Source organism: Stegodyphus dumicola, chromosome 6 (genome assembly GCF_044657685.1).
Source record: "Stegodyphus dumicola isolate Sdum_Otavi_A_Nest chromosome 6, ASM4465768v1".
In the NCBI taxonomy this organism is placed as follows: Eukaryota; Metazoa; Arthropoda; class Arachnida; order Araneae; family Eresidae; genus Stegodyphus; species Stegodyphus dumicola.
Window position 1 is genome coordinate 47,760,257 of NC_140773.1, and position 12,208 is coordinate 47,772,464.

At 31.5% G+C, this 12,208-nt stretch overlaps 2 protein-coding genes across 2 annotated transcripts in view; one reads left to right on the forward strand and one right to left on the reverse strand.

The window, feature by feature from the left end:
* LOC118188960 (tRNA (cytidine(32)/guanosine(34)-2'-O)-methyltransferase-like) overlaps window positions 1–12,050 on the forward strand; it is a 71,340-nt gene extending 59,290 nt beyond the window's left edge. The window contains exons 9-11 of the mRNA XM_085818286.1: window positions 4,674–4,774; window positions 5,060–5,357; window positions 11,843–12,050. Coding sequence (XP_085674412.1) covers window positions 4,674–4,774; window positions 5,060–5,350 — 392 coding nt within the window. The 3' untranslated portion in view covers window positions 5,351–5,357; window positions 11,843–12,050. The remainder of the gene's footprint in view (window positions 1–4,673; window positions 4,775–5,059; window positions 5,358–11,842) is intronic.
* LOC118204905 (uncharacterized) overlaps window positions 5,674–12,208 on the reverse strand; it is a 91,974-nt gene continuing 85,439 nt past the window's right edge. The window contains exon 4 of the mRNA XM_085818287.1: window positions 5,674–6,640. Within this exon, the coding sequence (XP_085674413.1) occupies window positions 6,572–6,640 (69 nt within the window). The 3' untranslated portion in view covers window positions 5,674–6,571. The remainder of the gene's footprint in view (window positions 6,641–12,208) is intronic.

Genomic DNA, 12,208 nt, shown 5'->3' on the forward strand with positions numbered 1-12,208 from the left:
TGCATCTTACCCTATTTTCAAATACTTTGTGGGTCAAAGAACTAGGATAATCTTTTATTCATTTTTGTTTCTCTGACTGCATGTCCATGACAGTTGCCTTTTGTTGCTACTTATGAAGTTGTTGCAGTTCTTTCTTGTTGAATTCATTTTTATGGTCCTCTTGTAATTTCTTCACATGTTCATCATTAACTTCTATGCCCAAGCCTAGTAACACATTATCATGCATAGCACAAAATTTCTAAGGGTCAAAGTGCTCACAGGTTCTGCCTGCAGTGCAGTCTGACTATAATTTCATCCAGGCCAAATTCATGGTCGTTCATTCTGTCAGTCGTTTGCTACTAATCATTTATGATGAGAGTTAAGTAACAGAAAATGCTAAAATGTTTCCAAAAATCTTTGAATGCTAATAGGTATGATAGGTTGCCTCAAAATACCTCTGAAGATCATTTTTATTGATTTGAATGGTGATAATTCAAAACATTTTTCATCATCAGAGGTTTTTTTTTTTTTTCTGGATATTTGTTCATAATCCAAGATTTCGTTGTAATCTACAATTTGTATTCAGATTTTCCTTTATTTGCAAATGACAAAAGCAAGCTCATATTTAATTTAATGTGTATATTGATGTAATTCTCAAAGATTCTGTATAAATGTTATAGTAACTATTGTTTAAATTCTTTATAAGTATCACTAACTTTTAATTGTGTACGAGTTACTGTGCATGTTAGGAGTTTTGTTTATATGCAAAAATTTAACATTTATAATAATAATAATATATTAGCGTAAATATAATATCACTGTGCATGTAAGGTGACTCTGAAGTTTTTAATGTATTTATGATAAAAAAATGGCTTGCATGAAAATAATACTCACATATATGAGCTTAACATACTAAAGATATTCTGCAAGAAGAGTAATTAATTGGTCTTTGTATGATACAAGATAAAATTATGAAATTTATTTATACTGCAAGTGTAAAACAAAAGGGTAAATGACATCATATCTGTATATGATGCTCTTCCAAAAAAGTTTTCTAAGCACATATGTGAGAAAATTGGATTTTGCTGATTTTGCATGCATTTTGCTTCATTTCACATCAACACAGAAGTATATATTAGTATCTAAAAATTTTGCTGCATAGTGCTAGAATGTTGATTTATCTGTGAATTTAAATTGTGCTTTGTGTGATTAGTTATAAAATAATAATTTTTATAGCTTTTGAATTATGTTTTTCTGTAAATGTGATTTTCTGATTTTAAAAGTCACTACACAATTGTTGCTAGTTTTCTGTCTTTGAAATGCAAAAATATGATTATTAAACATTGCATGTAATAAGAAGTCATTTTTTTCAATATGTTATAGGCACCAGTAATCGGCGGAAAAACATCATACATATCATAGTGAGCAAATAAAGTTTGCTGTGTTAATCCACAAACTACAAACATGCAGTATTTGATATTAATGTTTTTTATTATCTCACATCCTACAAATGTGGCAAAAAAATGAAAATTATGTTCAATAATGCATGTGTATGTTTTTTTAACATGTTTAAGGCCTCTTTGTAAAGTGCCAGTATGCTAATATTGTTAATGCTAGATCCTCTTTAGGTCCTCTATGATTATGATGCGAATTATTTGTATAGATCCTTTCCTTTAAGGTACTCTCACAAAAAAAAAAATCTATAGGCGACAAATATGATGAATGCAAGGATCATAGTTTTAAAATGATACTGTTGCCCGTGGACTTCCCAGTTGTTGAGAAGTGAAGTTGCTGAACAGTGCTTATTCGACACAGGTTTAAATCCCGGCAAATGGTCTGGCTGTGGGGGAATTTTCATGGTTTTTGCCACGAATAACATAGACATGAATCAGTTTTCACAAAGGCATCCCTCTTACATTGTAGAACTTGCATGCTTTGCTGTAGTCAAAGAAACCAAACTGAAAACTCATGCAAAAACTATATGGCTTCATTGGATGTGTGGTGTTAAGTTAAGCTTGTTCGGAGCAACACTTAAATGTTTATTGATTTCAAAAATTGTGATAAATTATGTAATGAAGTTTTAATTTGCATTGTTTATCCTAGTTTCAAATGCTGTTCAACAAAGAAACAAATGCAAAATAGTATTCAACATTAAAAATTTATTAGTTTTTAGGAAGACATCAAGTTTTCTTAAATATCACGTATAGTCTTGTTTTCATAGCACAACAGAGCTCTGATACAGGATTGTTAGACCTTAGATAGCACGTGCACTTAGTAGTTCTGAAATTCTGAAATACTATTTAGAGAAAAACAATACAATTGCTTCAACCACATTTCAATTTATAATAGGGCATTTACTTGATGTGTGAAACTTCTCAGTCTCTTTAGATAATAGTTTCAGTATAATTTTTTACATGTTAAGCTGCACATATAAGAATGAGTGTGTTTTTCAAAAATGTATTTTAATAGAAAAAAATTTTTATGTTAATGAGAATGTGGTGTTTCAACTGCAGGTAAAGAAAGAAGGTAATTTATTTATTATTATTAATTTGTTAAATAGTATTAATTTTCAGTATTTTTAACAATATAAATACACAAAGTAATAAACTTTCTTTTTGAATATTTAGGAAATATCATGCATGTATTTAAATGCTTTACACCTAAAAATTTTGTTCAGTATCAAATAACACTTTTTTAATAGCAGCATCTAGATGGTCATTTATGAAATGGCATTCTTAAACATCATGTTTAGTCTTATCTTCCATAATGCAGACATTTCTTCTTTATTTTCATATTTTGAAGACATTAATAATTATTTCTTGATAATTAACTCTTCATGAACTTACTGAAAGGTGACATGGGATTTATTCCCTAAATCACAAGGAGGGTACGTGGGAATGTCATCCATTTACAAATGTATGACATGGATAAAAATTCAGTTTTAAAATAGTATTTCATCATTTTGTAATTGGAACAGATCAAAATAAAATAAAGATTTTTCTTTTAATCATTATAAAAAGTATGAACATGAAAATTTTTTCAGCTTGCTGAATATCAACAAAATATTTAGTGCAGAAAAAATTATTTTATATTAAATTGCTACTAAAATAGTTAATACAGAATGAGATATTTATTTTAAACATATACAGGCTGTAACAGTATAGCGGTGACAGACTTTCAGGAGAGACAGAGTACACCTAGACGATGGGAAATCGCATAGCAATGTATCGTCGAAAACGCTTTCCTGATGTGGTAGTGATGATACAATATGCAAAAAAGGAAGGACACAAACAATGAGACCAAACATGCTTTATTATGTTTAGTACGTACATCAGAAACCTAAAAATATGAATTAAAACAAGCTATAAAAGCTTGTTTTAAAAGTCCAAATGCACAATGATCCATGGGAAATACATCAGAGGACTGGAATGCATTTCAATTCCGGTTTGATTTCTTCTTCTTCTTTTTTTTTTTTTTTTTTAGCAGTAGATTTATAGGTATGGCTCGGAGCCTTATCCTGATGGAACTTAACACAGTGAAGATTCTTTGGATAAACAGATGAAATTTCTTTAAAAATAGATGTTAAAACATATTTCTGATAGTAATCTGAACTAATTTTGGCATTTTTTTCTACTTTCCTCATTTTAAGTTTTCCATTGTAAGAGAATCCAGTAATAACCTTAAAACCTTCTCTTGTTTCCTCTGAACCAACATATTAAGTCATTTTCGGTAGTAAATCGATCTTTTTCTATTGCAATCAGATAAGTATATTAAAGACTCATCAATTGTAACTATGCATTTCCATTTCTCAGCTGCGAAATAATTTTCATACAGCAATCTGCACATAGTTTTATGCTGAGAAACATGTTTTGGCATTAGTCGATGAACATCATGTGTTGTTTTGATTAGCTTTAAATCGGATTCTATAATTCTGTTCACAGTTCCTTCCGAGATATTTAAAGATTTTGCAATAGATCTTTGAGGGGGGTGGATTTTCCTTTAAAACAAGATTTAATAAGAACTGTACGTAACTTTGCTGGGTGTGAATTATTTGCCTTTTTCCCAGTCATAGTAAACTTTAGCATTTCTTTCCATTCATATTAATTATGTCACTTATTTTATGTGTAAAAATATTAAACCATGGTTTTCACTTCTCTTTTTTATTTATTTATTTATTTATTTTTAAATAATTCAATAAGAGTATTTCTCTTCTGTGCACAAATATAGCCCTCGAGCCATTGTTTATTTTTTAGCAACATTTTATTTAAAAATAATATTTTAAAGCTGCATGCAATAATTAAACCTTATTCAAATTTGATGCAAGTCGCATTTGTATTTTAAAATTAATATTTAAATTAATGGAAAAAATCATAATCGTTACAGAAATATATAAACATCCACTGTATATCTCTAATGATATTCGAGGAAATAAGTTTGAATGAAAAGCAGCTAAATATATATAATTTAATAGGCCATACAAGAGAGTTATGTGTGGTCAACATCAGGTATTTTTTTTTTTATATAGGCGTAAATATGTGAAAGTTATTTAATTTTAAAGTATGATGCTGTTTTTTTTTTTTTTTTTTTTTTAGCTGTGTTATACTTTAAAGAAATTTATTTCATAGTTATATTAGGATATACAAGAATTAAAAACCTTATCAAGCTAATAACTTTATACACATTAAATTTTGCAGATGATTTTAACCAACTGACTGGAGTAAATCGCATAATTGTTCCATTTATTGCATGTGGGGATCTGAGTGCTTTTGATTCAGACAGAACTTATCCTCTGCAGGTAAATAGATTTCACTGACATTATTAAATAATTTTAATGCATTTAACATAAAAAAAATTAATTTTTGCACCATAATGTTTTACATTAACCTCATCAGAAATATATTGTATTAAATTATATGTATATATTGTATTAAAACATTTTAATTTGTATATATTTTGTACTGTGTCCCCCCTTTTTGTATAAAAAATTTTTTAGATATGAAGTATATGAGTTTTTCATTTTTGTATTGAGTATGCCTGTATTTTACTTAAATATAATTTATAAACTATTTAACTGTTTTAGTTGGATGCAGACAAGGAATATGTTTATCATGAGCCAACTCAAGCCCCTATTGACCCACCATATAAAGAAGCTGTCATGTTGAAAAGGCAGAATAAATTAGCAAAACCAGAAGTACACATAACACATTTTTTATCTGAAGCAAGTACATCTACAGACCAACAAAAATTATTGCCAGATCCCAAAACTGTTGATAAAGCATGTGAAAGTGATAATGAATTATCTATGTTACAGTCAGATACTTTTAATATTCAAAAACTCTGTTTACATGAAAAAAGTACAGATCAAACATAATATAAAAGTAAGTAATTTTCTGGTTCAAATTTTATAAATTATTTTAGGCTACACATCTATTCCTTTTATATAAATGGATTAGTGAAATATGAAAATTATGTAAATACCTTGCAGCACATATAATTATTAAATAATTGAAAATATTTGCAACATTTCAAAGAAGGAATCAATATATAATTTTTGGATGCATAACACTTTTACTCATGTAGCATTATGCATATTAGTTGCCTTTTCTTTTGAAAAATTACAATATTCTTTCTTTATTGGTCTTGTTACGTGCGTACAGCAATGGACAACAATGGATCGAAAGCACACAGAACGGCTGATAGCTTGATAAAATTTATTTTCACAAAAGAAATTTTTTTACATTTCTGAAATTTTCCTCAAAAGTACTCAGACAGTTCTCGATATGACAAATCACAATCATTATTTACAACTTTAAATTACTATGAATGTTAAAAAGATGGGAGAGTCCCAAGTGCTTGCTGACGCCCTATAACATCACTTTCTTGCATATCCTTTAGAAGTTTTCCTTCCCCATCCTGTTTAGCAGTTGATAGATGGATGTTGCTTGGTTGGTAGATGATCCCCCATATCAATTTTATGCTTTGCCAAACTGGTTCAACATATGTCTGAAGATATGCAAGAGAAAACCTCTTAAAATTTTTCAATGAACATGTAACTTTCCATCAGTGTTGATTTTATCACTGGACACAGTCTGGAGAGTAATGCAAGATGGCATGCAGAGATGAGTTTACTTTCCAATTGTTGAGCCATTCTGCAGTTCCTTTGTACATGGCCTTCACCATCACAGTTTCAGCACTTTAGGTTGGTTTTTTTGGCACTCCTGTTACATGTCAAGGTATTGACTAGCTTGGATAAATCATCTAGATGAGCAACCAGTTGAATCATTCGCTCCTGGAAATGAGCAGCTCTGATTCGGCCATGGGTCTCTACGAGTTGCTTGTTGGGCTTCCTTAAATTCTATGGCATATACTAAAGCACCCACTAGATCCTTGATATCTGCCATTCATAGTGCTTTCTGTATCTCAGGAACCCAGATATCATTGATGAAGTACTGCAGAGACAGGATTTCCTTTGTTTCTGTTAGGTAGTAGGAAAAGGCGAGGTTAGACAGCCTTTCAACATTCATAGCAAGTTCCTGGTATGTTTTCATGGGCTTCTGTTTATGGGATTTTAATTGAAACTTGGTATAATCTTTTAAACACTTCTCTCCAAAGAGCCAGATAGAACTCCGAAGTCTCTCCTTCTTGGTGACAGCAGCAGAAACTTAATGCAAAAGGGAAAAAATACAAAATTATAAAAATTAATCTCCTTTTGCTGAAGCTCCAATTCAGAACTCATCAGGGGAAAATGAATTAGTTTTGTAAAAGTCGATTAATGTATTTCGAAAACATGTTTCATTCTCCTGGTTCAATTGAGATAAAAAAAAGAAACAGTTAAATTTTCATTTAAGACATTAAAATTCATATAAAATCGAATTTTAAATGTACCAGAATTTTTCCTACACGCTTTCAAAACACTTGGAAGAAAGAATAAGACATAACATTGTGCAAAATTGAGCTCAGTTTTTTTTATTCTTATACATTGGTAAACTGTGCATTTTTGTTTTAAAAGTGGCTCAGTTGCATTGTTCTTATGTTTCGGTTAAAGTTTTTATGCCTTTAGCAATAGTTGTATAATTATCAACAATTTAAAAGTTTAAGTGGCTGTAGGCCAGACAAGGCTGCCATATATTTACATTTGAAACTCTTAATACAATAGTGAATTAAGTCATTTGGTGGACCAACTTCAGTCTTTTTGCACAGTGGGGGCAGAAAGTTAACTTTCAATTTTGTGCACTGAAAATTTGGTCTTCTTGCCCATTATCTGAATTGCTTGTTTTGGCATAGAAACTCTTAATTTTAATTGTAAAAAAAAAGTGTTTTTTTTTTTTTTTTAACTGTATTTGGTGTTTTAAGTTTTCTATATTTTACAATTTTTTATGAAGATGTTTTGAGTATCTAAGTATTTTTGCCTTGCTGAGAAGTGAGAACTGAATTGATTCATTAAGAAATATAGCTTCTAATGAAATTCCAGAAAATAAATGGAGTTAGCAAAATATGTGTATAATTTGTAAGGCCGCACAAGGAAGCCATGTGGTGTCCACCTCAGATATTTTTACAGGTGGATGCACATTTCTGAACTATTTTCCATAGCTTCTGATAGAAATAAACAAGCATAAAATTATTAAAATGCCTTTGAAATGACATTTGCTGGCAGGAAAATGCATCATTTCTCTATCCGAGACCATCCTGCTTAATTACTGTACGAGTTGCGTACAAAGCATATTTGCATTAAGTAATTAAAGTAAGTTTTGCTGCATCCAGATTGGGTATGTAGGAAATATTTTGGATAAAAATAAATACATGTAAATTTGTTAAGAAAAATTATGAGTTGATTGTTTAATTGAATGTGGCAAAGCATATAAGGGTAAGGATGTCTTCATGGTGGACTTTCTAAGGAAAACTGGTTTGTACCCATGGAAATAAAACCACAAAGATACCAAAACATCTAGATAGTTCAACAGAATTGATATATCCAAATTGATATATCAAAAAATGTTTTAACTACTTGGTTACTGGTAAGCCAAAAATTGAATTTCTTTTGCATTTATATTGTGTTACAGCTGCATTTATAGCTGCTTTAAATATCATTTTCACTGTAAAACATCTACAATGAATCATCAACTTTGTTCAGTCAATAAAAGTCTGAGAAGTCTGAGAAACTGCTGTATGTGAAATCACATGCTAATTAAGATCTTATATTTTGCATACTGACAGTACTTCCTGAAATCTTCTATATTATTTACATCTGTTTCATGCATTAGTTTCAGAGGCACAATCATGTCTGTATTATTACATCTTCTATATTATTTACATCCGTTTCATGCATTAGTTTCAGAGGCACAATCATGTCTGTGAATTTTGCTTTCGAAGGACAATTCTTTATATCATGAGTAAAAATAATGTGCCTCCCTGAAGGTATAGTAAACCATGAGTACTAACAAATTTAATGAATTGGTATAATTACAATTGTGGTTATAGTTTTATTGAAATTGAATTATCTGCAATTGCAGTTATGTTGTAACTGTACAATTTATAATATAATTACAATGTAATTGCCTGATAAGTATACAAATATATTGTAATTGAAGGATTTCAGGTCACTATTCAATGTAATAACAGTACAACTGCAGTTACAGTGTATTGAATTACTTATACATTGGTTATCATAAATTAAAATCACGATTACTGAAAAAGTTACATGTAGAATTTAATGAACCTTACCCACAATATGCAACACATAGTAAGGTATCAAATAACATAAAAAGAAATTACCAGACAAATATGGTAGTATAGAAATTAGCACATGTATAAAATGAACAAATCGAAGGTGTCAGTTTGCTATAGGAAAAGTACCTTCAATATGGAATATGATCGCCTCTAGAAGCAATACAGCACATAGAGCGATGTGTGATGCTTTCAATTATGCGGTCTATCAGTTCTATAGGAAGCGAGAGGCATTGCTCTTGCAAAGCAGTTGCAAGCGCGACAAGGGTCTGAGGGGGTGGATTGAGAGCAGCTAGACGTCTCCCTAAAGCATCCCAAACGTGCTTAATAGGATTCATGTCCGGGGATCGAGCTGGCCACTCCATGCGCTTAATTGTTTCCTGTTTAAGATAATCATCTACGATGTGACCCCTGTGTGGTCTTGCGTTGACGTCATGTAACAGGAAAGCATCACCTATTGCCCTGGTATATGGGCACACATAAACAACAAGGATGTCATCTCTATAAATCTGAGCATTCACGGTTTTCCTTGGAAAGACATGGAGGTCTGTTCGTCCACCCAAACAGATGCCACCCCAAACACAGACACTGCTCCTTCCGTATGCATCTCTTTCACGGGTGTTTGACAGATGATAACAGGTTCTAGGTTCTCTCCATATCAAATAACGCGTACTATCGCTTTTTAGACTAAACCTGGACTCATCCATAAAGAGAAACCCCCTCCATTGATCAGGTGTCCAGTGGTTGTCATGCCCACTGACAACGGTCCCTCCTATGGCGTGACCTGAGCAGCACACAAATGGCAGGTCGCCTCGCATACAGACCACCTTCGTGAAGCCTTCCACGCACAGTTCATGTGGACACGAACCTTCCAGTGGCTGCAGCAAGGGAGGATCTAAGAAGAGTTGGAGTAGCGGTTCTATTCCTGCATGCACATAACGTCAAATATCGGTCATCAGTGCTCGTCATAGCAGTTGGCCGTCCTTGGCTGAACCTCCTAGATGCCGAATCTATGGTTTGAAATTGCCTCCAAAGTCTATGAACCACAGGACTCACATTTAGCCATCTGGCCACTTCTGTTTGACTTTGTCCTGCCTCTAGTCTCCCATTGACTCTCCATTGCAGTTCTGCAGGCAAATGATGCCTGGAGGTCATTGTTACGAATTGGCTATCTCAGATTTCTGATGTCACTGTCACAGTGAAATATGTGGGCTTGCTCTCAAACATGGACTTTTATGCTCCTCGCAGATGACGTATTCTGAAAGCAGCGCCACTAATTTGCATATCGCAGGTTTACTCAGCTACTCTTACTTGGCAACATATTCAAATTTTACATGGTTTGGTTTATTTTTTAGGGAGTTATCGCTATTTTTGTGATTTTTCCTTAATTTATGATAACCAGTGCATTTACAATTACATTGTAATTCAATTACTGATCAGTTATATTGCAATTGAATTTGGACTTTACTGTGTCCAGAGCTGGCATAGTAAGTAGGAGATGTTCAAGGCCACTCTGTGGATAGAACTTGGATCCTCTTATTTCATACTATGCTGGTTTGGCTGAGGTCAGCCTTGGTTTAGTATCAAGGCTATCAGTGTCGTGTCGTAGGCAATTCAATTATGCTGCATAACCACTATAGGGAAAAAGAGCTGCTAGATAACTCATGTATTGTGAGTGAGAAGATTTAATTTGTGAATATGGGTAATGACTTAGTCTGCTAATATATTTGGCCATTGGGTTATGAGACAGATTATGTGCATTTATCAATGGTGCTGTGATGCATTTGGTTGTTCATGAGTGTGAGGGGTGTAAATGAAACAACCAACATTATTAAGGAGCATGTTATTTACTATGTCCTTTCAATCTTATGGTGCCATCTGTGATTAGCAGATAGAACAATTTGTTTACTGCAGTGAATGTTTGTTTTTGCTGTTGCCATCCAGAAATGGCATTGGTGCTGGTTTAGGAACCCCACAACATGTATAGTTGTGGGAGGTATCAAAGATCCAGATGGTGCTAATTATCAGTTACAATGTGGTTTCATAAGAGAAATGGTTAAGAATCCCTGTCCCATACTACCTAAACTAAGAATAAGGAATTGACTGGATTAAAAGTTGCATTTATAGTTTGATTACCTTTTAGACATTTATCTGTTCTTTTCAAATGTAAATTATGCTTTTTATTTTGTGACTTAAAAAAAAGTGTTTTAAGGTAAAATTTTTATCAATGTTCCATATTTAGTAGTGATACCAAATCATACTCATCCAGGTGATTCCAAATGCAGAAATTTATTTTATTTTTTTTCTCTCTTTTGAATATGGATGAGTATAATATAAGGGAGATGTCACATCAGATTTTTGTATTACATTAGTATTCTATCTGACTATGAAAAACTACATAGTTTTAAAAAATTTTAATATACAAAATACATTATATAAGTTCTTCTAATTGTTTATTTTGAAATATAAGGATTACAGGTAATAAATTATGTAATAGTCTAAACATGCTACAGAAAATGAAATTTTAAAGGAGACTCCATTTAGAGCCCACATGTTTCTCCTTGTGCAATATATTTAAACTGACCGTGAATGGCACTGCAAGCAAATTGGCATATGTGGTCATTTTGCTCCTCTAGGATTAGAATTAGAGGATTCTTGTATTGTACTCCTGGCCGAATGGGCAAAAGCCATCTTTAATCTGAATGTCAAGGATATCAATATTGTATGTGGCAATCAATGTTGCTGGAAGTCATTCTTATGCTTATATGTATTAAATGGAGTTATAAGAAAATTTCTGTGTGAGAATTTGCTATTTAACAAGATTTTAAATGTTTGATAAATGGTATATTAAACTATATATAAGCATATAAATTGCAATGACAATTTAATTTATCAGTTATATAAAGTTGAAATGGAATTAACATATGGCTGTATAATTTTTTTCCACTTAAAGTAGCGTTACATATTGCAGACATTTGGGCCTAGAGTTATGATGCAAATTATCTGAGCATTATAATATTTTAATAAATTTGAGAATCATCTTAAATATTTTTTATGATAAATATATAATTAATCAGAGTGCTTATTTTCTTAAAGAATTTTATATTTTGTTATTATAGGTTTTGTTTTATTTTTTTAGGTATTCCTGTATCCTTATTCCAAGCAACTGGAATATAGAGAAATTTTGGACTTTTTAACCATGAACAAGGAGTTACATAATCTTGTTCACGAGTACTTTTAGCTCATTATACATAAAAGAATTTTAAAATCTCCATTTCACATAAAAAATGGGAAAACAAAATATATGTATATTTCTTTGCAGTTAATAATCATGTTGTTTCACATAACTAATTCTCTTTATGTTTTGTTTAACAAGCAAAGTGAAATTTTGATTTCAAATTCAAAATGCACATAAATGCAAAATCTTTTTAAACACTTAAATCCATCCTTATATACATTTACATGCATTTTTTTAATTTATTTATTTCCAATAATTTTTATTTAT